Below are 26,385 nucleotides of genomic sequence, written 5' to 3'. Positions count from 1 at the left end.
TCTTGGACAGGCGCATACAGGCCTGACAGAGCTGATGTCTCTGATTTAATTCAATTCAATACAACTTTATTGGTTCCATTAGGACAACTAGTATTAACATTTTGTGAAGTGAACCGAGCTGACTAAATGCATCTTGAGAGAAATGTGTGGTGTGGTGAAAGAACACTTCTGAGTTGTTTTGAACCTTCATCTGCTCTGATCTCTACGTCCTTGATTAAGACCCGAGGCTTGCATCTCATGCATACTGGAGTTCAATCAAATTATTGCATGACAGGTGCCATTGTGAAGGGCTCAAAGAGGCAGTATCATTGAGGGTTCCTTTGATCAGAGGTGATGTGAGATGGAGAGACTTCTAAATCCCCACTTGTAGGCAAAGTAGAACAGTATCACACTGATACTTTCTTACTGGTAAATGCACAAATCATTTGCTTTGCTACTGGCTTTTGTCACCATACTTTCTCCCATGTAAATTAAACCAGGGGTTACCAAACGTTTTCACTCCGGACCTCCCTTCCAGTTGGACTGAGTCCCCCCCAGTATTCGACGGATATAAAAATGTGTCACTGCAACTTTAATTTTTCTCCCGCGTCTTCTCCAAGAAGAAGTTGACAGGAAATGATTAGCACATTTGGCGCCATTTTTGGAACAATTAGACCGAGAGAGCTGTGCTTGTTTTTCCTTGTTTCTTCTGATAGACTTTTATAGCTACTCGCATCCACGGTATGTACATGTTTACCATAAGATGTGTTTAATGATCATGACCAGGAAAGTATCACTGAACAGGGTTTGCGAAAACGCGCTAACGTTACTGAGATGAGAAGCTAAAAGTGGAGTTGCAACCACCAAATTTCACCGCTTAACGTTAGTTATTGCGTTCGTAAACGAATGCATGATTCGTTAGCTCGCTACGGGTCTTTATTCAAGACAGTTGAATATTGTTTCCACTGTAGCTAGATAGCCACTTTGTTAGTGCCGACATTAACAGACAGCAAAAATGACTTGGTTATCAATGTTTTCTTCTAGTTGCAAAATGGTTATGGAGGAGGCAAACAAACTCATTGGCACAGGGAAGAGACATCTTGTCATGGGGGACGTGGTATCAGCGGTCAACTACCTTCAAGAAGCCTGCGGGATGTTGTGAGTAGGGGTGGAAGTCAAGTGACACACTGAAAGAATTGGTCTGTAAAATTATTCGCGATTACTTATTCATTTATTAATAAATAACTTTAGCTTTTTTTTTCTCCCAGAGCCAAAAGGTATGGTGACACAGCAGATGAGTGTGGGGAGGCTTTCTTCCTGTGTGGTAAAGCTCTCTTAGAGCTTGCTAGGTAGGTGTTCACTGTCCTTCACAGTATTTTAGTGATGTACCCCACTGAATGCTGGTCGTAAACAGTATTTTGGTCTCAGAACCACTGCTGTTACAGTTGTAACTAAGACTTAAATGTAATGTTGTCATTGTGTCGCAGGATGGAGAATGGCGTCTTGGGGAACGCTCTGACAGGGGTTCCAGAAGAAGAGGAAGAGGAGAAGCCCAAAGACTCCAACATTGAAAGCACAGACAATGTTGATGGTAAGCATTTTGCATTGTTAAGCCACATGTAGTTGATGCTTGCCTAAAGGTACAGCGGTCATGTTGAAAAAAAGTATACAATTTGGCCTAGTGGTTGTTGATCTCTCTGATAATGCAGCTAATGCTGTATATCAGATAATGCGGTATAATGTGGTAGTCACTTACCTGTTTAAAAAATATATATTACACGCTTCTCAATATACCTTTTTGTTATTATCACAGAGAAGACCAGGGATGACCTCAGAGTTCAGGTCTATGATGCCATGGCAGAAGAAGAGAAGAACGGCGAGGATTCAGATAAGAACACAGTGGAGGAGACTGGAGGAGGTGAGGAGGGACAGACTATGAATGGCCATGTTAACGGTTCTGACACCACGAACGGCGAGGATTCAGATAAGAACACAGTGGAGGAGACTGGAGGAGGCGAGGAGGGACAGACTATGAACGGCCATGTTAACGGTTCTGACACCACGAACGGCGAGGAGAAAGTAATCGGAGAGAAGAAGGGTGACAAAGCTGAGACTAAAGAATCATCAGACAACCCAGAAGAGGAGGATGGAGGTTTGAGGCAAACCCGTCATAATGTTTACACAATATCTTTGATGCAATAAAATAAATGTCATGCACTCACACACACTTCTGTCAATGTTTCAGATGGTGAGGATGGGGAAGAAAAGGTGATACTTCATCTACTACTGACCTATGTGTTCCTGCCGATGGTTTAGCTGTTGTAAAGTCAGTAAGTTAACATTCGATTACCGTTTGACCTCAGGAGGACATACCGGAGGACAGTGATGATGAGGAAGTGGGCAACCTGCAGTTAGCTTGGGAGATGCTGGAGGTGGCGAAGGTCATCTACAAAAGGTACGGTAGGAAATAAATACCCACTCGTCCCTGTTTTACCCTGCTATCCTCCAGTTGTTGTGTACGTGCTCAAGTCTATTCCAACAAATCAATTTGAGCCGTTGGATTGATGCATATGAGACAGACTTAACAGTTTGAGAGCCTGAGTTTGTTTGTGTTCTATTGAAGGAAAGAGGGTAAGGAGGACCAGCTCCTGGCAGCCCAGGCCCATCTGAATCTGGGAGAAGTAGCGGCTGAATCAGGTACTTTCTCAACCACCGCTGGTACTTTGGGTTGGCCCATTTTTGTATGGATTGATATGGGGTTGGCTCCTACATTGTGCTTCTGTGAGGTGTGTTCCTAACTACCTGTTCGATTTCCTCCCCAGGCAATTACAGCCAGGCGGTGGATGACTTCCTGGAGTGCCTGTCCCTACAGCTGAAGCACCTGGCCTCAGACAGCCGCCTGCTGGCCGAGACTCACTACCAGCTGGGCCTCACCCTCTGCTCTGACTGCCAGTACAGCCAGGCCATCGAACACTTCAACCACTCTGCTAGGGTTATCAAGAGCAGACTAGGTGAGGAGGTGAATGTGATCAGTGAGATTCTCATTTCGAAATGAATTGTTTAGATCAGTGGTAACCAACCTTTTCTGAGTAGAGATTACTTTCGCAGTCAAAAAGCAAGCAAAGATCTACTATATCTAAGCAAAAAAAGGAACGTCCTCACTGTCAACTGCGTTTATTTTCAGCAAACTTAACATATGCAAATATTTGTATGTACATAAGATTGAACAACTGAGACAAACTGAACAAGTTCCACAGACATGTGACTAACAGAAATGGAATAATGTGTCCCTGAACAAAAGGGGGGTCAAAATAAAAAATAACAGTCAATATCTGGTGGCCACCAGCTGCATTAAGTAATGCAGCGCATCTCTTCCTCATGGACTGCATCAGATTTGCCAGTTCTTGCTGTGAGATGTTACCCCACTCTTCCACCAAGGCACCTGCAAGTTTCTGGACATTTCTGGTGGGAATGGCCCTAGCCCTCACCCTCCGATCTAACAGGTCCCAGACGCGCTCAATGGGATTGAGATCCGGGCTCTTCGCTGGCTATGGCAGAACACTAACATTCCTGTCTTGCAGGAAATCACTCACAGAACGAGCAGTATGGCATTGTCATGCTGGAGGGTCATGTCAGGATGAGCCTGTAGGAAGGGTACCACGTCAGGGAGATGGATGTCTTCCTGTAACGCACAGCGTTGAGATTGCCTGCAATGACAACAAGCTCAGTCCAATGATGCTCTGACACACCGCCCCAGACCATGACGGACCCTCCACCTCCAAATCGATCCCGCTCCAGAGTACAGACCTCGGTATAATGCTCATTCCTTCGACGATAAATGCGAATCCGACCATCACCCCTGGTGAGACAAAACCGGGACTCGTCAGTGAAGAGCACTTTTGCCAGTCCTGTCTGGTCCTCTGGCCCAGCAACGGTGGGTTTGTGACCATAGGCGACATTGTTGCCGGTGATGTCTGGTGAGGACCTGCCTTACAACAGGCCTACAAGCCTTCAGTCCAGCCTCTCTCAGCTTATTGGGGACGGTCTGAGCACTGATGGAGCGATTGTGCGTTCCTGGTGTAACTCGGCAGTTGTTGCCGTCTTGTATCTGTCCCGCAGGTGTGATGTTCGGATGTACTGAACCTGTGCAGGTGTTGTTACACATGGTCTGCCACTGCGAGGACGATCATCTGTCCGTCCTGTTTCCCTGTAGCGCTGTCTTAGGCGTCTCACAGTACGGACGTTGCAATTTATTGCCTTGGCCTCATCTGCAGTCCTCATGCCTCCTTGCAGCATGCCTAAGACTCGTTCACTGAGATGAGCAGGAACTAGAGGTCGACCGACTAATCGGAGTGGCTGATTAATTAGGGCAGATTTCCAAATTTTCATAACAATCGGTAATAGGCATTTTTGAACACCGATTATGGCTGATTACATTGCACTCCGTGAGGAGACTGCGTGGTAGGCTGACTACCTGTTATGCGAGTGCAGCAAGGAGCCAAGGTAAGGTGCTAGCTAGCATTAGACTTATCTTATAAAAAAACTTAAGATAATCACTAGTTAACTACACATGGTCTATTACTAGTTTATCTAGCTTGTCCTGCGTTGCATATAATTGATGCGGTGCCTGTTCTTTTATCATTGAATCACAGCCTACTTTGCCAAACGGGTGATTTAACAAGCACATTTGCGAAAAAAGCACTGTCGATGCACCAATGCGTACATAAACATCAATGCCTTTCTTAAAATCAATACACAATTATATATTTTTAAACCTGCATATTTAGTTAACAGGCAATATTAACATGAATTTATTTTAACTAGGGAACTTGTCACTTCTCACTTCTCTTGCGTTCTGTGCAAGCAGAGTCAGGGTATATGCAGCAGTTTGAGCCGCCTGGCTCGTTGCAAACTGTGTGAAGACCATTTCTTCCTAACAGACCGTAATTCATTTGCCAGGATTTTACATAATTATGATATAACATTGAAGGTTGTGCAATGTAACAGCATTATTTGGACTTGTGAATGCCACCGGTTAGATGAAATGCGGAACGGTTCCGTATTGCACTGTGAAAGAATAAACACTTTGTTTTCGAAATGATAGTTTCCGGATTTTACCATATTAATGACCTAAGGCTCGTATTTCTGTGTGTTATTATATTATAATTAAGTCTATGATTTGATAGAGCAGTCTGACTGAGCAGTGGTAGGCAGCAGCAGGCTCATAAGCATTCATTCAAACAGCACTTTACTGCGTTTGTCAGCAGCTCTTCGCAATGCTTCAAGCATTGCACTGTTTATGACTTCACGCCTATCAACTCCCGAGATTAGGCTGGCAATACTAAAGTACCTATTAGAACATCCAATAGTCAAAGGTATATGAAATACAAATGGTATAGAGAGAAATAGTCCTATAATAACTACGACCTAAAACGTCTTACCTGGAAATATTGAAGACTCGCGTTAAAAGGAACCACCAGCTTTCATATGTTCTCATATTCTGAGCAAAGAACTTAAACGTTAGCTTTTTTACATGGCACATATTGCACTTTAACTTCTAACACTTTGTTTTTGCATTATTTAAACCAAATTGAACATGTTTCATTATTTATTTGAGACTAAATTGATTTTATTAATGTATTATATTAAGTTAAAATAAGTGTTCATTCAGTATTGTTGTAATTGTCATATATACACTGCACAAAAAAATTGAAGGGAACACTTAAACAACACAATGTAACTCCATGTCAAATCAAACTGTCCACTTAGGAAGCAACACTGATTGACAATAAATGTCATATGCTGTTGTACAAATGGAATAGAAAAACAGGTGGAAATTATAGGCAATTAGTAAGTCACCCCCAACAAAGGAGTGGTTCTGCAGATGGGGACCACAGACCACTTCTCAGTTCCTATGCTTCCTGGCTGATGTTTTGGTCACTTTTGAATGCTGGCGGTGCTTTCACTCTAGTGGTAGCATGAGACGGAGTCTACAACCCACACAAGTGGCTCAGGTAGTGCAGCTCATCCAGGATGGCACATCAATGCGAGCTGTGGCAAGAAGGTTTGCTGTGTCTGTCAGCGTAGTGTCCAGAGCATGGAGGCGCTACCAGGAGACAGGCCAGTACATCAGGAGACGTGGAGGAGGCCGTAGGCGGGTAACAACCCAGCAGCAGGACCGCTACCTCCGCCTTTGTAAGGAGGAGCACTGCCAGAGCCCTGCAAAATGACCTCCAGCAGGCCACAAATGTGCATGTGTCTGCTCAAACGGTCAGAAACAGACTCCATGAGGGTGGTATGAGGGCCCGACGTCCACAGGTGGGGGTTGTGCTTACAGCCCAACACCGTGCAGGACGTTTGGCATTTGCCAGAGAACACCAAGATTTGAAAATTCGCCACTGGCGCCCTGTGCTCTTCACAGATGAAAGCAGGTTCACACTGAGCACATGTGACAGACGTGACAGAGTCTGGAGACGCCGTGGAGAACGTTCGGCTGCCTGCAACATCCTCCAGCATGACCGGTTTGGTGGTGGGTCAGTCATGGTGTGGGGTGGCATTTCTTTGGGGGGCCTCCATGTGCTCGCCAGAGGTAGCCTGACTGCCATTAGGTACCGAGATGAGATTCTCAGACCCCTTGTGAGACCATATGCTGGTGCGGTTGGCCCTGGGTTCCTCCTAATGCTAGACCTCATGTGGCTGGAGTGTCAGCAGTTCCTGCAAGAGGAAGGCATTGATGCTATGGACTGGCCCGCCCGTTCCTCAGACCTGAATTCAATTGAGCACATCTGGGACATCATGTCTCGCTCCATCCACCAACGCCACGTTGCACCACAGACTGTCCAGGAGTTGGCGGATGCTTTAGTCCAGGTCTGGGAGGAGATCCCTCAGGAGACCATCCGCCACCTCATCAGGAGCATGCCCAGGCGTTGTAGGGAGGTCATACAGGCACGTGGAGGCCACACACACTACTGAGCCTCATTTTGACTTGTTTTAAGGACATTACATCAAAGTTGGATCAGCCTGTAGTGTGGTTTTCCACTTTAATTTTGAGTGTGACTCCAAATTCAGACCTCCATGGGTTGATAAATTTGATTTCCATTGATTCATTTTTGTGTGATTTTGTTGCCAGCACATTCAACTATGTAAAGAAAAAAGTATTTAATAAGAATATTTCATTCATTCAGATCTAGGATGTGTTATTTTAGTGTTCCCTTTATTTTTTGAGCAGTATATATATAAATAATCTCGGCCGATTAATCTTTATCGGCTTTTTTTGGTCCTCCAATCTGTATCGGTGTTGAAAAATCATCAGTCAACCTTAAACAGGAACCCTGGGCATCTTTCTTTTGGTGTTTTTGAGTCAGTAGAAAGGCATCTTTAGTGTCCTAAGTTTTCATAACTGTGACCTTAATTGCCTACCGTCTAAGCTGTTGGTGTCTTATCGACCGTTCCACAAGTGCATGTTCATTAATTGTTTATGGTTCAATTAACAAACATGGGAAAGTGTTTAAACCCTTTACAATGAAGATCTGTGAAGTTATTTGGAGTTTTAAGAATTTTCTTTGAAAGACAGGGTCCTGAAAATGGGCTGTTTCTTTTTTTGGTGTGTGTGTCGCGTGCACACTACCGTTCAAAAGTTTAGGGTCATTTAGAAGTTTCCTTGCTTTTGAAAGAAAAGCACTTTTTTGTTAATTTAAAATAACATCATATTGATCAGAAATAGTGTAGATGTGGTTAGTTTTGTAAATTACTATTGTTGTTGGAAACGGCAGATTTTTTATGTAATGTCTACATAGGCGTACAGAGGCCCATTATCAGCAACCATCACTCCTGTGTTCCAATGGCATGTTGTGTTAGCTAATCCAAGTGTATCATTTTAAAAGGCTAATTGATCATTAGAAAAGCCTTTTGCAATTATGTTAGCACAGCTGAAAACTTGTGCTAATTAAAGAAGCAATAACACTGGCCTTCTTTAGACTAGTTGAGTATCTGAAGCATCAGCATTTGTGGGTTCGATTACAGGCTCAAAGTCCAGAAACGAATAACTTTCTTCTGTAACTTGTCAGTCTATTCTTGTTCTGAGAAATGAATGCTATTCCATGCGAGAAATTGCCAAGATCTCATACAAAGCTGTGTACTACTCCCTTCACAGAACAGCACAAACTGGTTCTAACCAGAATATGAGGAGTGGGAGGGGAGGCCCCAGTGTCTAGTTCATTTTCCTTTTGGAAGACCCATTTGCGACCAAGCTTTAACTTCCTGACTGATGTCTTGAGATGTTGCTTCAATATATCCACACAATTTTCCTGCCTCATGATGCTATCTATTTTGTGAAGTGCACCAGTCCCTCCTGCAGCAAAGCACCCCCACAACATGATGCTGCCACCCCGTGCTTCACAGTTGGGATGGTGTTCTTTGGCTTGCAAGCCTCCCCCTTTTTCCTCCAACCATAGCGATGGTCATAATGGCCAAACAGTTCTATTTTTGTTTCATCAGATCAGAGGACATTTCTCCAATCTTTGTCCCCATGTGCAGTTTCAAACCGTAGTCTGGCTTTTTTATGGCGGTTTTGGAGCAGTGGCTTCTTCCTTGCTGAGCGGCCTTTCAGCTTGTCAATATAGGACTCGTTTTACTGTGGATATAGATACTTTTGTCCCCGTTTCCTCCAGAATCTTCACAAGGTCCTTCGCTGTTGGTGCGGAAAGTGGAAATTAATCCCAGAACAAAGTACGTTAATCTCTAGGAGAACGAACGCGTCTCCTTCCGGAGCGGTATGACGGCTGCGTGGTCCCATGGTGTTTAAACTTGCGTACTATTGTTTGTACAGATGAACGTGGTACCTTCAGGCATTTGGAAATTGCTCCCAAGGATGAACCAGACTTGTGGAGGTCTACAATTTTGTTTTCTGAGGTCTTGGTTGATTTATTTTGATTTTCCCATGATGTCAAGCAAAGAGGCACTGAGTTTGAAGGTAGGCCTTGAAATACATCCACAGGTACACCTCTAATTGACTCAAATTGTCAATTAGCCTATCAGAAGCTTCTAAAGCCATGCCATAATTGTCTGGAATTTTCCAAGCTGTTTAATTAAAGGCACAGTCAACTTTGTGTAAACTTCTGACCCACTTGAAATAAACTGCCTGTAAACAATTGTTGAAAAATGACTTGTCATGCACAAAGTAGATGTCGTAACCGACTTGCTGATTCCTTGGCCTAAACTGATGTTTAGGCCAAGGAATGTGTCGTTTTTTTGTGTGCTCTAGGGCAATGGTGTCTAGATGGAATTTATATTCGTGGTCCTGGCAACTGGACCTTTTTTGGGAGAAGCCGACGCCTCACAAGTCCTCAACTGGCAGCTTCATTAAGTAGTTACTGCAAAACACCAGTCTCAACGTCAACAGTGAAGAGGTGACTCTGGGATGCTGGCCTTCTAGGCAGAGTTCTTCAGTCCAGTGTCTGTCTTCTTTTGCCCATCTTAATCTTTTATTTTTATTGGCCTGCGATGTATTTTTCTATGCAACTCTGCCTAGAAGGCCAGCATCCTGGAGTCGCCTCTTCACTGTTTCTAAGTGATCCCAAACTTTTGAACGGTGGTAGTGTGTCTCTATATGTGTATGTATAAATAGGATTTAAAAAGTCTATGCAACATTAATCTAATAAAACCAGTTCTGTAGGAATGAGATGTGTGCAGTAGGCCTAATACATTATCACAGCATATTAGCTATATGCCTGGCCTGCCAATGTTATTCTCAGATCATATATTTCACAACTCTAGCTTTGATAACAAAATAGATCAGTTGTATAACTTGCGAGGCACAGCTGAGCATAAATGTAAATCTGATGGTCAGTCTATGGAGGGAGAGAACAGCGGAGGGTTCACCTCTCCCGGTCCCTGTTCTCTCCTTTCCTCCGGTGAGACTGACCAGAGGGGATAGTCTTCCACCTGATGGCGAAGCTTGAGTGGCACCTCATTATTTCTGCCTCATGCACAAATTCATGTTCCTATGACCAGAGAAAGTGAAATATTCCTGGATATTAAAATGGACACGATGCAGGCTTATCGGTAGTTGGCTACTCATTCATTGCAGCTACAGCGTGAGTGGAAGTAAGGTGAAGCGTGTTATTAATTTGAAAGATCAGCTCTTTGCGGTATTCTGTCTCTCTCTCTGGTCATGGTTTCAAAAGTTATGAAATCTCACATAGGCTAGTTTCAAACTTTGCTGTACGGTCATGGAAGCAGTAGGAATGGTGATTTGAGCTATTCGATTGGCCAGGGCAGAAGACATAGTTGATTTAGCCACCGCTCTCCTCGACAAATGCAATGGTTCAAAATGGGAGCACTTCTGAATCAAGTGCACCTACCTCCAACAGCAAAAGACGGCCGGTTGGTGGCTGCTGGTTTTATTCTTGGAAAATGTTACTCTTCTACCTTGTAACACCCTTGTATCGTTTGTCTCCCAGCCAAGGTGCTGGAGAAGGCAGGGGGGCCAGAGGTGGCCCCTGAGGAGAGAAAGGAGATGGAGGAGCTGAAGGCTCTGCTGCCAGAGATCCAGGAGAAGGTTGAGGACGCCACCTTGGGACAGAAAATGGCTGCCGCTATTGCAGCAGAGGCTGTGGTGCAGGAGACACTGGTGAGAAGGGGATTGAGATGGTGGCTCTAACCAGTGATTGACCCAGTCCTAGCCCACTTACTTTTTTAGGCTCTCTTAATTAAGGTTTGAATTTATGCAATACGTCGAGCTTGAAGTTTGATTCCACTTCGTTGTTTTTGGTTTATTTTTCAGGCAGGTGGTTCAGCGTTTCCAACTCCGAGTGGAAGTTCTCAAAACGGAGGGGCGTCAGCATCTATAGTAAGCCTGCGCCTCATGATTTTAGTCAGCTTTATTTGTTGTCCTTTAAACAACGTATTCTAAGGGATATGTCGGTGTGTCCTCCTCTCACTCAGATTCAAGTCAGATCCACATACGGAAACGCCCCCTCAAAGTCTCCTGCCTCTGACATCTCACACCTGGTCAGAAAAAAGGTCAGTGAAGTGAAACTATTTGCGTCCAGATCCACCCCCCCAGTATCCACAAACACATTTTTGTATTGTTTAACAGAGGAAACCGGGAGACAGTCCAGTAAAGGAGAACGACTCTAAAAAGGTTAAACAGGAGACTCAAGTTAACAGCAACAGAGACAACGGTGTCAAAGACAAAATGGAGGTTGAACGGTATGTATGGAGTATATGTTTTCCACTGCAAGTAAGTGACTATTTATTTATCCTTTAACTAGGCAAGTCCGTTTAGAACAGTCTGATTTACAATGATGGCCAACCCTGGCCAAACCCTAACCATGCTGGGCCAATTGTGCACCGTCCTATGGGACTCCAAATCACAGCCAGTTGTGATGCAGCCTGGAAGCGAACCAGGGTCTGTAGTGATGCCTCTAGCACTGAGACCGCTGCGCCACTCAGGAGCCCAAGACGACATGTACTACTCAACTTTTTCTTTTTTTACATGTATGAAGTAGATCACCTTCTGCTCGTTTCACATTCAATAGCATGTGTGGCTTTTTGTGACTTCAGTGATGCATTCATTGTGATTATTCTCATGTTTCCCCCTGCAGCCAGTGAAGCCCTGGTGACTTATGCCAATTCCTGATTGTCATCACATCGTCCTACTGCAGATCAAGTTGTAAATGTGTCATCTTCCTATTGTGTGCCTCTGATTTTTCATATTTGTAAGGTTTTGTACCAGATCATTAAAGACTACCTACTTGATCAATTTGTCAGCTTTGATTTGTGTAAAGAGACTTCAAGAAGACTCGCCTCTTGGAAAAACAAACTACTGTCCCAGTTCCTCCTCGCCTTGATCAGTGGAGTACTCTAAACATGTATGCTTATAGAATAGATATCCTGGCTGTGGTCATCCCAGCTGAATTCACTGATGACTGGGTTGGTGAGACACTTTGGCAAAGGAGCAGACGGTCACACTAGTGTCGGATGCACAATGCTAAACCCCTAATGGCTCATTTCAATCCCTATCGCTGAAGTACAGTGTGGTTGAAATTAAGGTAAATTCCGGTTGAGCCGACATGCAGGGTTTACTGTGAGTGCAGGCTCCGAACGCAGGGATATTGCCTTTAAATTTCAACCGCACTGATTGAATCTAGGCTTAAGTCTCTGGCTTAGTGGTAACAAGTCTGCATGGTTTGTCGAGAAACTGGGAACTATTGACTGTCAGGTTTGTGTACTGTTAAGCAGCTGGATTCAATCCGTATAGCAGTAGATCTGTTAAAATGAAGGTTCTCTCCGATTGAGCTGACATGCAGCGTTCACCGTGAACTTCGCCTTTAAATCGAGGTGTAACACAACTTGGATACAAATTGAATCCAGCCCTAACTGCTAGACCACCCAGCACGGTTAACACTATTAGACAGTTGTCTATGGTGACTGTCATTGATTAACCATGATCGCAATCCAACTCATTCATAGACACAATCAGAACACCAAGGCCTGATTCCTATTGAAACATGTCAGGATACCATTTTAATATTGTTAGTCTCTTAAATCATATGTGCATTGCCCTTTTCTTGACGAACACTCAGTTCCACAAAGCGAGGGAAGAGGTGCAACGCAGGAACTTCCACTGGAATTTCCCCTTGTGCAAGAATAAGTCAAACAGGTGTTCTGAAGACGAGGGGTGTGTGTGTTCTTTAAAGCCACTTTGTCAAGTTGACATCATCATCGTCTGAGGTCTGGCTGCTGGTTTCAGACTCGGAGCCATCGTCCAAGTGGGCCTCGGCAACACACCTCCAGTGGGTGAAGTGGAGGGGGATGATCCCATTCCTCTTCAGCTAGGAAGAACAAGAACCTAAGTGAAAACACAAACCTAAGCCTTGTTTATACCTGGTGTTAACATGCGGCCTTTGTCCTGATCTTATCCACATTCTGATGGTGCCCACACTAGCCGTTGCATCTACACATTGTAGTATTGTGCGTCTCTCATATCCGTCTGTGACCAGATTTGCCGGTTACGCCCTGTACAGAAATTATTTGACAGAATCTTTCAAAATATGAATGTATTTAATTTAAAACAAGTATTGATTGTAAGCTATAAAAAGAGTACCAGTACCAGTCAAAAGTTTGGACACCATTTATTTGTACTATTTTCTACATTGTAGAATAATAGTGAAGACATCCAAACTATGAAATGACACATGGAATCCTGTAGTAACCAAAAGTATTAGACCAAGCCTGGTCCCTCAAAATATATTTTTGATTTGAGGTTCTTCAAAGTAGCCACTCTTTGCCTTGATGACAGCTTTGCACACTCTTGGCATTCTTTCAACCAGCTTCATGAGGTAGTCACCTAAAATTGCATTCCCATTAACAAGTGTGCCTTCTTAAAAGTGAATGTCTTTCCTTAATGCATTTGACCAATCAGTTGTGTTGTGACAAGGTAGGGGTGGTATACAGAAGATAGCCCTATTGGGTAAAAGAACAAGTCCATATTATGGCAAGAACAGCTCAAAAAAGCAAAGAGAAACAAAAGTCCATTACTTTAAGACATGGTCAGTCAATTAGGAAAATTTCAATAACTTTGAACATTTCTTCAAGTGCAGTCGCAAAAACCATCAATTGCTATGATGAAACTGGCTCTCATGAGGACCACCACAGGAAAGGAAGACCCACAGTTACCTCTGCTGTAGAGAAGTTCATTAGTTACCAGCCTCAGAAATTGCAGCCCAAATAAATGCTTCAGAGTTCAAGTAACAGACACATCTCAACATCAACTGTTCAGAGGAAACTGCGTGAATCAGGCCTTCATGGTCGAATTGCTGCAAAGAAACCACTACTAAAGGACACCAAGAATAAGAAGAGACTTGCTTGGGCCAAGAAACACAAGCAATGGACATTTTGGAAATCTCTCTTTTGGTCTGATGAGTCCAGGCTATTTAAGGAGAGTGATGGAGTGCTGCATCAGATTACCTGGCCTCCAAAATCACCCGACCTCAACCCAATTGAGATGGTCAGGGATGAGTCGGACTGCAGAGTGAAGGAAAAGCAGCCAACAAGTGCTCAGCATATGTGGGAATTCCTTCAAGACTGTTGGAAAAGCATTCCTCATGAAGCTGGTTGAGAGAATGCCAAGATTGTGCAAGGCTGTCATCTAGGCAAAGCATGGCTACTTTGAAGAATCTAAAATATATTTAGACTTTTTAAAAACACTTTTTTGGGTTCCTACATTATTCAATATGTGTTATTTCATAGTGTTGACATCTTCACTATTATTCTACAATGTAGAAAATAGTAAAAATTAAGAAAAACCCTTGAATGTCCAAACTTTTGACTGGTATTGTATAGATGTATAAAAACTCCCAGTATTTTAATTTTCCAAGTATTGATGCCATAAGTCCATTGTACTAAATGTCAATGATTTTAGAGGCCAGTATGATGATGATTTAAATGGTTTGACCATGCAGATCAGTCAGATCACAAGGAGTCTTTTAATAATCTACACCGGTCAAAAGATTTGGGCACAATCAGAATGTGGACAAAGGACACGTGTTAGACCCAGGTATAAATGGGTCTCCAGACACAAGCCTGGTCCCACACTATGTGCTTGAGACAACTCTACCGTACAGCATGACAGCAATGGAAGAGTTGGCAACAGCACATACACTAGGCTACCTAAGCACTAGTCATTTTCATTATATTTAAACATGTCTCTTCCTATGAGGTTTAAAGCAGTCACCGAAGATGCTCATAACATTAATGGTATTATTGTAAGATCGTGTCACAAACTCAGACGTACATGTTCAGTTTTAGTCTGGAACTCTCTGAGCTCTTCCTGAGTCAGGGGCAGGAAGCTGTCATCGTTTTCTGGGTATTCCTGCCAGCCCATGGCCTTCAGTAACCTGCAACGAAACAGTGAACACTGCTTAATAGAGTGATGGTGTGTGTGTGTGTGTGTGTGTGTGTGTGTGTGTGTGTGTGTGTGTGTGTGTGTGTGTGTGTGTGTGTGTGTGTATATGTCAGTCATACCGGTGTTCTGCCTCCAGTGAGCTAGACAAGTGATCAGTGTCTGAGTCACTGAGGGAGTGAGACAGGCCGTTCTCATTGCAGACTCCCTGGCTGTAGGCTTTGGGCTCAGGGGTGCTGCTCTCGCCCTGAGGAGTCATTTACACCAAAGAATAGACTCCAAAATAAAACAGGTCACTTCTGCTTACATATGTAGTGAGCCATGTAACGCTCCACATTTGACATGCCTCTGGTTTATTTTCGTTCAGTCAGACTGAATTTACCTTCAATTGGTTTGAATGTAACATTTTGGATGTTGTTTTGGAGGGCCTTTGCGTCCCACTAGGACATTTTCTAGGGGTGTTATGTACCTCTCCAGGTGTCCCAGGGCTGCTGCTGGAGGTCAGGTCACCGGTGACCTCGTCCTTCAGCGTCCGCAGGAAGTCACTCTTCCGGTCTGGTCCGCGCCGCATCAGCTTCAGCCGTGACGACGAGGCGATGTCTATGGGAGGAGTCGTACTGAAAGGACGCTGATAGAAAAGAGAGGGAGGAAAAATGTTGAGCCCTTGCTTGTGGTTTCTAACAGTTACGTAAATCTTTTCTCCCTTTATTTTGTTCCTCGGGACTGGATTTGTATGGCCTGCTATACGCTCTCTATGAACCCCTTTGGCCTGTGTAAGGGGTCTGGAGAGCTGCCCTCACCTCTTTGGGGGTGTTGTGGCTATGTAGCTGGGTGGCGGGTTTGGCTGCAGACACAGGGCTGGTGAAGACAGAGTCTCGTCCTGACAGGTGGAGGCCAGGCTTGGTGGAGTCTCTCCCACTCGGCTTCCACTGAGGGGGCTTGGTGGGCACCATGGCAGACTTAGGCACCAGGTTCTTATAGACTGAGTGGGTAGAGCTTGTGATGGTGGGCAGGGCTTTGCTGCCATTGATGGGCGGGGCTCCGGAGCTGGCGAAGCCAGTAGAGAACGCAGTGCATCCTGGGTCCTCCTTGGAAACCTTCTTGATCATCAGCATCTTAGACACCATCTGCTTGCCACTAGGCGGGTTCTCTGGAGAGATGGGAACAACTAGTTAGGAGGGGTGTAATGACATGGAGACAAAGGGAGTGGGCTGAACTTTGTGAAGATGTTACTGGTGTCAACTTTGTAATGTCAATAGATCAATTCATCTATTAGAGGGATTACCCCATACTCCAGCGTGAGGAGCCACTGGCCTCATCTGGTTCCCAGGCTTTCCAGTTGTTTCAGGGTTAAGGGAGGGCTGGTAGGAAAACATTGACATTATTTCACAAGTTTGTATATACAGTATATTTTCTATGATGTTTTATGTTTTGCTGTACCAATCCAGGTATTTTCCGTTAGGTCTTAATGTCACTATGCCCATTGACTAATATGTGACAAATGGCACAGTACCTCAAGACTATAAAATGTGACAAGAAGTTGTCAAGAGGTTTCAAGGAATGGAGGATGAGATTATTACTTACAAAGTCCTCTTCCACAAACTTCAGATTGTCCTCCCTGCTGTGTTCATCATTGGGGAACTTGTCCTGGTAGAGGGTCCCAGGGGCGCTCTTGCGGGGATGGAAGTTGCCGTTGCGCTGCCGGTGTCCCCCCTGCCTGTCCCCTCCTCCCGTCCCATGGCGTTTGGGTTGGCGCCCTGGGTGGTGGTGCCTGTCCTGTGCTGCCCGTGGCGCCCCGTGCCAGGTGGGATGAGCCTCCTTCCAGCAGGACCCCCCCGCTAGACCACCGTGCCCCCCCTTCGCCACCCCAGAGTCCACAGAGTCATGTCTCAGGAGGAGAGAGGGCTGCTGCCACCCATCACCTGCAGACACACACAGGACAGTAAGTTTAATACTATGTAACGAAACAAACACCGCTCTTTCAAGCAGGCTGTCAACGTTTTTGGGGGGGCGCGCAGGGGGTTCTGATTGTCAATGTTACCTGCGGGGGCATGCAGGGGCCCGTTGTTAAAGAAGCCATCGGAGGAGTTGTGTCGGCGGCGGCTCACGGCAGCACGGCTGTTCCGGTGGTGATGGGGGTCGCCATGCTTCTCTAGGCTGGCTGCAGGGGACTGGATACAAAAATAAAATGTTTAGATTTTTGTCACGTGCACAAGTGCAGTGTAATGCCTTTCTTGTAACCGCATTCCCAACAATGCAGTAATCAATAGTATTATAAATATAACAAAAACACACTAGAAATAACACTAGAAAGTAAGTAAGCCATGTACAGGGTAAAAAAAAGTCAAAGAAAAACACCAAAAGAATCACAAAAAAGTTGCGTCGGAGCTCGCAAGACTGCAGCCATAGAGTACGACGTCATCATTGTCAACACAAAAAAAAGGCCAGTGAAGTGAAACCACGTGCTCCCAGATCATACCCCTAGTCTTCTAGTACCTCCACACACACAATTATGAAACAGGAACGAATTCTCTCACAACAAACTCAACATTTGTCATCCGATTTATTTAGCAATACAATGTCACACAGATACATAATACACATACAAAGTATGTGGACATCTTTTCAAATGAGTGCTGCCCTAGTCAACTGTAAATGCTGTAATTGTGAAGTGGCAACGTCTAGGAGCAAAAACGGCTCAGCTGCGAAGTGGTGGGCCACACAAGTTACAGAACGGGACCACCGAGTGCTGAAGCGCGCAGCTCGTACAACTCGATGGGACTGACCTCAACCCCATCGAACACCTTTCAGATTAATTGGAACGCCGACTGCGAGCCAGGCCTAATCACCCAACATCAGTGCCTGACATCTAGTGGAAGGCCTTCCCCAGAAGAGTTGAGACTGTTATAGCAGCAAAGGGGGGACCAACTCCATATTAATGCCCATGATTTTGGAATGAGATGTTTGACGAGCAGGTGTCCACATACCTTTGGTCATGTAGTGTATCTATGTAATATACAGTCATGTGGACATTAAGCAGCTTAGGTTTGGTGTTTATGTAATAACTTTGTGTTGTCCATCAGTCACTACTATCAGCTTGATCTTACTGGACTGCCAATGTTGAGATCGGTATCCACAACTAATTTGGCTGGTGTACAACCTGAAAAAAAATCACCTGGTATATGCTACACTGACGACCAGATTACTCCAAGCTCTTGCTGAGAGTAAAAAAAACACGGTTCTCATTTAGCTGAATCTCAATCCCATGTCTAGTAGTCCCATGAGCAAGACAACACCTAAACAGGCTCTCCTGCTTTTTACACTTCTGTCTCTGTCCATTCACCTTCCCTTTCTAGTTAAATAAAAAATCAAATGTATTCTACTGCTTTCACTTACCACAGAAAAAAACACATTACAAATCAATCATACAGAGCCTGGAAGATAGCAACTCTATGAGGAATGATAATATAACAAGCAAAATCCCCTTCACTCCCTGTCAGTTTCTTCATCCTCTCTCCATTACAGTCTACATTCATTCAATATGACTTCCTTGTTTTTCTCCTGTCTGTTTCCCTTCATACAGACTATTTTTCCTGTGCTGATTGCAGTCAGTCTGCCCCCAATAAGCCTGCCCCTGCTTGTGCACACACACAAACATACGTAAATACCCACACAAACACGGTCTCACCTTGGCAGGCTGGGGCGTGGAGAAGTTAAGCCAGGCAGGAACAAAGTCATGCTGCGCCATTTAGGTCCAGTGTCTCCTGTCAGTGGATCGAGGCATCAAACCTCATGGCAAGGATCTGACACAGAGTAAAATGAATGAGAAATCTTGGATTTTGGGACAAAAGAAACACATTGTTACATAAGACTTGTCATTATTACCCCAGAGTCTTTGGCTCTGAAGTCCTCTCCTCTTCCTCTCGGTCTCTGCCTCCTCTGTGGGATTGACTCAGAGTGTGTGATGGAGAGCAGCACCTCACTGCCGAGCCCTCCTCCTCCTCCAGGACAGAACAGCCCCTTTCCCCAGAGGCAGACCCCGTCGTCCAGGGTGAAAAGTTGGGAGTCGGGTCACAGGATTCTGGGATTATCTGGAATGGTGATCCAGAGGCGCGTTGTTACCCCCAAATTCGTCCTGATCACTCTACCGAAGCAGGTAGGATTCTTTGTCAGGGGAAGAGACACATGGAACCTGCTTGATCCGTTTTGTGAAACAAAAGGTTCTGATTGGTGGGCTCAGTAGACAGGCAAGTGAATTGCCCAATGGGAGAGGCAGGTGCAGGTTGTCTGCTGAGATTGGAAGCTCTGGGGCATCGAGCCCTGTCAGTGTGAACGGGACAGTTTCACTATGACATCAGAAGTGTGCTTGAAGGAGGTTCTGGCTCTTCTCCTGCCACTATGAGTGCCAGCTCTTAGTCATTTTAGGCTCTACCCAAACACATGCAGAAAATAAATAAATTCAGAGACCTCTTTTTATTCCAATGGAGGTCACTGAAAACCACAGCTCACCTCATTAAACTGGTGAAAAGGCTGTCTGGGGTTGAAGGGAAAAAAAGGGTGTCTAGTATTACAGTCACATGACAGTAAAGGCAATAGAATCCACTGTTACATTTCTGACATCTTCAATTCCGGTCAGTGAAATGTTGATACTGCAGAACAAAGCATTATAATGCAGCTTTTCAATGCATGCTAAGGACAATGGTGTCTCAACGGCTGATTAGATTGGTTGCTTTCTTCATCTGTTCTATTATATTTGCTGGTATAATTAGCTGTAGTTGTGTGGTTGAAGGATGAGAGTGCAAAGGTTTTTAAACAGTATAACAGCAATTGCTTACAATCAGTGTTCTGTGTGTCACAACACACCTGGGACACTTTGTTGAAAGACAAAAAATAAACTTGTCCATAAAAGAGGGAACCTCTGAAAGGCAAATATCTTCCTTTCTTCAAAGCAAAGAAAGTGTAGGAACATATGGAGCATGTGTCAGAAGGACAGGTGCTGTGCAGTTACTCCTAGTATTTTCCGTCCTCTTGTAGCGTTGCTTTCACATGTAGTAGTATCTGTACTTATGCAGACCGGACCTGCAAACACAAAAACAGAAATACTTTTGAATCTCAGACACACCGGTAAGGTTGTAATGCACAGACCCTTAGCTTACAAGTTTAGGCAGGTATATACCCGAGTCATGTTTCCAGCACAATATGTAGTGTACGTCAAACTTGATGAATAGTTCTCCCAGAACACCTTTGATGAACCCACTCAAAAGACAGCAAACACATTGAAATGGTAAAAAGAAACGTTTTGAAGCAAAACATAACCAAAAACCAGAGCTCTTAAGACATTTTATACTCTCTTATAAAACTGCAAGCTTTTATCAAATATGTATACCAGTCTAAAAATATTCTAGACCTGAAATGTTTCTCTCTCTCCCAGCCCCTGATCCTAATCGGGCAGTGAGTGATTGTATTCTAAACTACTAAGAACTGCAACCCACTCACAGCATGTCATAATCATTAATGATCATAAAGCTGTAGTGCTTCCTAAATACAAATCAATAAACATGACTTGCCTAGTTAAAAGGTACAATTATATATTTTTATTAAAATATCCTTTATAGCACTGTGATAGGCTGTCCAATGGCTTCCATTGTGTATTGAGTTGACCAAGTTATTGTGGACACATTCACTTTTACAAACAAGTTAAGGCACTGTCAAAATTCTTAGCAAGTTAAGAAATAATTTGAGCAGATTCAGGAAGCAAAAACTTCAATCACTGCTAGCTAATTATCTGGCTAGCTACAAAAGTATGGACACCCCTTCAAATTAGTGGATTCGGCTATTACAGCCACAACTGTTGCAGACAGGTGTATAAAATTGAGCACACAGCCATGCAATCGCCATAGACAAACATTGGCAGTAGTATGGCCTTACTGAAGAGCTCAGTGACTTTCAACGTGGTGAAGTGGAAACGTCTAGGGGCAACAACGGCTCAGCCGCAAAGTGGTAGGCCACACAAGCTCACAGAACGGGACCGCAGAGCTCTGTAGTGCGTAAAAACTGTCAGTCCTCTGTTGTAACACTCACTAGCAAGTTCCAAACTGCCTCTGGAAGCAACGTCAGAAAAATAACTGTTCGTCGGGAGCTTCATGAAATTAGTTTACATTGCCGAGCAGCAGCACACAAGCCTAAGATCCCCATGCACAATGCCAAGCGTTAGCTGGAGTGGTGCAAAGCTCGCCGCCATTGGACTGGAGCAGTGGAAACATGTTCTCTGGAGTGATGAATCGCGCTTCACCATCTGGCGGTCCGACGGCCGAATCAGGGTTAGCCGGATGCCAGGAGAACGCTACCTACCCAAATGCATACTTACAACTGTAAAGTTTAGTGGAGGAGGAATAATGGTCCGGGGCTGTTTTGCATGGTTTGGGCTTAGTTCCAGTAAAGGGAAATCTTAACGCTACAGCATACATTGATATTCTAGATGATTCTGTGCTTCCAACTTTGTGGCAACAGTTTGGGGAAGGTATTTTATCAGGACAATTCCTCCTGTGCACAATGCGAGGTCCATAGAGAAATGGTTTGTCGAGATCGGTATGGAAGAACTTGACTGGCTTGCACAAAGCCCTGACCTCAACCCCATCGACCACGTTTGGGAAGAATTGGACCACCGACTATGAGCCAGGCCTAATCACCCAACATCAGTGCCGGACCTCACTAATGCTCTAGTGGAAAGCCTTCCCAGAAGAGTGTAGGCTGCATCTGCAGCAAAGGGGGAACCAACTCCATATTAATGCTAATAGGCTATGATTTTGGTATGAGATGTTCAACGAGTAGGTATCCACATACTTTTGGCCATGCAATGTACAGTATATTCCTTGTAAACTCGTTGTAACCAAGTTGTTAGCATGCTAGCTAGCCACGACTATCACCAAAGCTAGCAAGTCAAATAGCTAACATACAGTAACTCGCAAAACTACGACCCAGTCTCAAACACATACAATATATTTTTGCAACAGAGTAACGTGAAGTTGTTTCTAATATTGCTGTCAAATTTCTGCAAATAAAAGGTAAACAGACCTTCGCTTCGTTGGCACAACACGGCTTCAAAATGGCTACCGCGTTAGCCCACACCGGGTCGGGTGATTCGGGCGCTAGCTAGCTAATAACGTTAGCTTGCTAGATTTTATAGGATGATGCCAAAACCTACTTATATCAAGCAATATCTTCACGAAATATGATTGAAAAAATATATCTTGACTATTAATATTCCTTTAGCACTGAAATACTTTCGTCCTGCTATGTGCCTCAAGATTAAAGTGTCGATTGGGTGTTTGTTTGGATTTTTGGTGCGCTCGCGGAGTTTACTTATCTGGGGTACGTTCAAGTTCTTATAATTTTGCAACCTCAGGCGCGTAGCATTTTGTTTCAAATCGAATAGGAGTGGGGTTTTTTGTATACTAAAAACGTCGAAACAGATTAGAAATAAATTAGAGTTAAAACATTTTGCGATCAAAATTGTCTTTATTTCTTTATTTAACCTTTATTTAACTAGGCAAGCCAGAAACAAATTCTTATTTACAATGATGGCCAACAGGGGGTTAACTGCCTTGTTCAGGGGCAGAACGACAGATTTTTACCTTGTCAGCTCGGGGATTCGATCCAGTACCTGCCGTCCCTGTTTAACTAGTACTAAAACAAAGTACTAGCTAGCTACATATTTGTGATATTGAATGCGACACACTATTTTCCAGGAAGGCGCACTAATCGATCGTTGCAGAAATCAAACTTTCGTCAGACACAGTGAATCGAGTAATCGACCGTACAAGCCTATGCAATGGCTAATTGTATTATTGATCTGCACAAATGCACATTCACCTCTTCCCCTTTTAGTTAAACATTTTTAAAATCTCATTTGCATTGAATAGACAATTGAATTCTTGTGTGGTAAGTAGAAACATTACACCAGCTTCTTTGACACCATCATATTGGTCTATCTGTCAAATTGACCTTGCAACAAATAGCCAAAAACATCAGGGTTCTCTGGACCAGGATAGACACAGTGGGCCAGATCATATTAAACCCTACTGAGAAATGCTTTCAGCAACACTGTCTTTTTTTTACTCCCAGGGTCCAACATGGCGATCTCTGCAACAGATACTCTGGGGGTCCAGCTGCACAGTGAAGAGGGAATGTTTTTACACCAGTTCCAACCACTTGATATCTCCACAAGTTTCCATGGTGACTTCGATACTGTTCTGGAGAGTAGCCTCCTCCAGGTTCCGCTCCCAGGACCCCTGGGAGGAGAGAATCAACATCGCCTCAGCATGAAAACCCTGGTCAATGCCTCGGCTTCTCCGCCCTCCTTCCATTCCTGGGTGCCCCCCTGCTGATAGCGGTGACCCAGTCCTACCTCCCTGAGGTGGCCTACGCCCATGTGGTCTATGGGGCCTCCATAATGTCCTTCCTGGGCCGGGGCCTACTGGGGCTTTCCCTGCCCAGCACGACTGGATGAACCTGGGCAACAGTGTGGTGCCCTCCCTGCTGGCTCTGCACTCTAGGGACAACATCGCAGAAGGAGCCCTGGTGGTTATCATGGGGCTGTGCCTGGCCCTGCACAACAATCAAACTCTGCTGCCTGGCTACCCCGGCTAGTTGAAAGCCTTGGAAACCATACTTACTCTGGTGGCTACCTTCTCCCTGGATGCCACATTGACACTGAAGGAGATGTGCCCGTAGAAGAAGATCAAGACAGTTGACTAGGTAATGGTGGCTAGGGGATACTCACTCAGAGGTTACACTTGAGAGCTAAAGTATCTCAAGACAAGTGAATGAATAGTGGAACACAGATCAGGGTCTTGTTCAGTAGGAGTTAACGGGGAGAAAATGGAGGTGTTGCAACATTGTTTAAAACAACAACAAAAAAATGACATTTTCACATATGGATTTTCTTTTAATCAATGTGTTATTCATGACACATCTGTTCCTCAACAGGTGAGAATTGAAATATAAATTTACTTTAATCTAGTGCCGTTGCTGAATGAAGGTGATACAAGCTACAGTATTTTCAAACAAAGGGACATTTCTCAATGTTTTTGGAATGGTGAGTACTGACTAAAAAAGGCACTGATATTTACAGTGTTATATATATATATATATATATATATATATACACACACACACAATGGCTGCGTTTGTCAATGCGACATATTAAACAGAAATACTGAGTGCAACAGTTCTACTACAGAGTAATGTACCTTAGTGATCATTTAACAAACGCTGTGAGCACAGCAGAACGATACCAAAGGCTTACCATTTACAACCGTAACAAAGTTTCACATGAGGGGCCATAAGTAACATTTTGCTCATAGTAGCTTCTTCCTTCAGCAGTCAAGTAAGTGCAGTACAAGGTATAATATAACTCAGTGTAAACACATGAAGCTCATCGCACTAGAGGTCAGTCAACCTTCAGTCAACATGGATAACTCACAACTCTCATGGAAGTTAAACAGTTTTGGTGGTAATTTTGAGAAATTGAAGTTGGGCAAAATTAATATAAACATTTCCATTAAAAGTGCACAGGTTGAAACAATTCATAGGATATCAGAGTGACAGCCAGCCATCCCATTCTCAGAAACAGACAAACATCCTTTGTACACTTCAGTGGAGAATATAATGGTCCTGAAAGTGCCAATGTTTTTAAGTTCACACAAATAAGCTGAGACAATACAGTAACAATGAAAGCTATTGATCATCCAGAAACACTGGCACACTTCTCTGAAACAGAACAGTGAAGTGACTGACTGATGGAGACAGATGGGTCTGCCATGTGACTGACTGGGAGTAAGTACTGTAGCCTAGCCAGCTCATTTGAATCAACAGTTTCTTGGTTGGCAGTGTCCCAGTCATCCGTTTGGCTCAATGTACGTCTAGTTCAGTTACATAAAAGCAATAAAAAAAACAATCCAGAACAACAAAACAATCCAAACATTCCGAAATCCATCTATTCCACTCGAAGTCCACAAAAAGTGATTTGTCTGGTATTTTGAGAAAACACCAAACTCTTCTAGCTAAAAAAGTCTGTGTTCATGCTCTGTGAAGAGCATAAAAGAGTATTCTACAAGTCTCATCCCAACTGCAGTTCACCCTCCATTAGCTAACAGTAGCAGAGTAACAGAGTACAATGTGTGACCATGGGTATAGCAGATAACGGAATTTGATTCTGCTGCGGCATTCTGCCACTGCTGTTCAAAAGTTAAATACATTGCTGGTGAAGGCAATGTTGATAATAAACTTGAGGACTCGTCTTTGATATGGCTAAGAACATCATATGCAGTTGTCTAGTGTGTCCAACCTGGGTAGCAAACCCAGTCTCCTGCTGCACCACAGTCAGCCCGCTAAGGGCAAATTCATGATAACGGAATTACGCTGAGACTCACTTTAAAATATGTCAAACAAAAACCAATGATTACAAAGTTAAACCATAGAACTCTATGCACAATGCCTACTTTGAACAATTTCCAATGGAAATTTTTACAAAAACACATTTACATTAAGAACTGTGCCGTTACAAAGTTTGGTAACAGAATAAAACTGAGGGAGATTTTACTGTAATTCTGTTACGAAACTTTGCATCTGCACAGTTTTTCTAGTAAATGTATATTTTGTTACTGTGTAAATTGTTCAAAGTAGTAGTTGTGCATAGAGTTCTATGGTTTGTTAAACTTAGAAATATGTTTTTTTTATTCACTCATGACTGCATGGCCAGGCACGACTCCAACACCATCATTAAGTTTGCTGATGACAACAGTGGTAGGCCTGATCACCAACAACGATGAGACAGCCTATAAGGAGGAGGTCAGAGATCTGACCGTGTGGTGCAAGGACAACAACCTCTCCCTCAACGTGATCAAGACAAAGGAGATGATTGTGGACTACAGGAAAAGGAGGACCAAGCACACCCCCATTCTCATTCTCTCAGGTTGAGAGCTTCAAGTTCCTTGGCGTGCACATCACCAACAAATTAACATGGTCCAAGCACACCAAGATAATCGTGAAGAGGGCATGACAAAACCTATTTCCCTCAGGAGACTGAAAATATTTGGCATGGGTTCTCAGATCCTCAAAAGGTTTTACAGCTGCACCATTGAGAGCATCCTGACGGGTTGCATCACTGCCTGGTATGGCAACTGCTCGGCCTCCGACCGCAAGGCACTACAGAGGGTAGTGCGTAAGGCCCAGTACATCACTGGGGCCAAGCTTCCTGCCATCCAGGACCTCTATACAAGGCGGTGTCAGAGGAAGGCCCAAAAGATTGTCAAATAATCCAGCCACCCTAGTCATAGACTGTTCTCTTTGCTACCGCACGGCAAGCGGTACCGGAGCACCAAGAGGCTCCTAAATAGCTTCTACCCCCAAGCCATAAGACTCTTGAACAGCTAATCAAATGGTTACCCTGACTATTTGCATTGCCCCCCCCCCCACACACACATTGCTGCTACTCTTAT

The 26,385-nt window shown here is 44.0% G+C and overlaps 2 protein-coding genes and 1 pseudogene across 7 annotated transcripts; 2 read left to right on the top strand and 1 right to left on the bottom strand.

Annotated features, from left to right (window-relative positions):
• Nucleotides 1-603: 603 nt before the first annotated feature.
• On the top strand, nt 604-11,739 carry LOC139386529 (histone-binding protein N1/N2-like). Of its 4 annotated transcripts, XM_071132141.1 has the most exons (15): nt 610-720; nt 1,024-1,137; nt 1,248-1,328; nt 1,467-1,570; nt 1,793-1,897; nt 1,994-2,131; nt 2,225-2,247; nt 2,343-2,434; nt 2,603-2,676; nt 2,802-2,990; nt 10,440-10,609; nt 10,763-10,828; nt 10,924-11,001; nt 11,078-11,190; nt 11,586-11,737. In XM_071132141.1, the coding sequence occupies exons 2-15, from the start codon at nt 1,031-1,033 to the stop codon at nt 11,590-11,592; spliced, it is 1,347 nt and encodes a 448-aa protein (XP_070988242.1). In that variant the 5' UTR covers nt 610-720; nt 1,024-1,030; the 3' UTR covers nt 11,593-11,737. The 4 variants fall into 4 exon arrangements, with proteins under 4 accessions (XP_070988240.1, XP_070988242.1, XP_070988239.1 ...); XM_071132139.1 differs by having other exon boundaries at nt 604-720; nt 1,793-2,131; nt 11,586-11,739; XM_071132138.1 differs by lacking the exon at nt 11,586-11,737 and having other exon boundaries at nt 1,793-2,131; nt 11,078-11,326.
• A 743-nt stretch (nt 11,740-12,482) lies between these two features.
• LOC139386530 (vasculin-like protein 1) lies at nt 12,483-22,622 on the bottom strand. 3 transcript variants are annotated; one of them, XM_071132144.1, is made up of 11 exons: nt 22,519-22,622; nt 18,770-19,963; nt 18,573-18,687; nt 16,926-17,055; nt 16,469-16,806; nt 16,170-16,245; nt 15,685-16,034; nt 15,354-15,512; nt 15,007-15,131; nt 14,777-14,879; nt 12,483-12,815 (listed from the first exon to the last, which is right to left on the bottom strand). In XM_071132144.1, exons 3-11 carry the CDS (start codon nt 18,630-18,632, stop codon nt 12,675-12,677), a joined length of 1,482 nt encoding a protein of 493 aa, XP_070988245.1. In that variant the 5' UTR covers nt 18,633-18,687; nt 18,770-19,963; nt 22,519-22,622; the 3' UTR covers nt 12,483-12,674. The 3 variants fall into 3 exon arrangements, with proteins under 3 accessions (XP_070988245.1, XP_070988246.1, XP_070988244.1); XM_071132145.1 differs by lacking the exon at nt 22,519-22,622 and adding an exon at nt 21,959-22,262 and having other exon boundaries at nt 12,483-12,832; XM_071132143.1 differs by lacking the exon at nt 22,519-22,622 and adding an exon at nt 21,959-22,262.
• A 213-nt stretch (nt 22,623-22,835) lies between these two features.
• LOC139386751 (transmembrane protein 69-like) lies at nt 22,836-23,641 on the top strand (annotated as a pseudogene).
• Nucleotides 23,642-26,385: the final 2,744 nt, after the last annotated feature.

The sequence above is a fragment of the Oncorhynchus clarkii genome, chromosome 28 (genome assembly GCF_045791955.1).
Source record: "Oncorhynchus clarkii lewisi isolate Uvic-CL-2024 chromosome 28, UVic_Ocla_1.0, whole genome shotgun sequence".
Lineage (NCBI taxonomy): Eukaryota > Metazoa > Chordata > Actinopteri > Salmoniformes > Salmonidae > Oncorhynchus > Oncorhynchus clarkii.
This window is presented reverse-complemented; position numbering and strand designations above follow the sequence as displayed.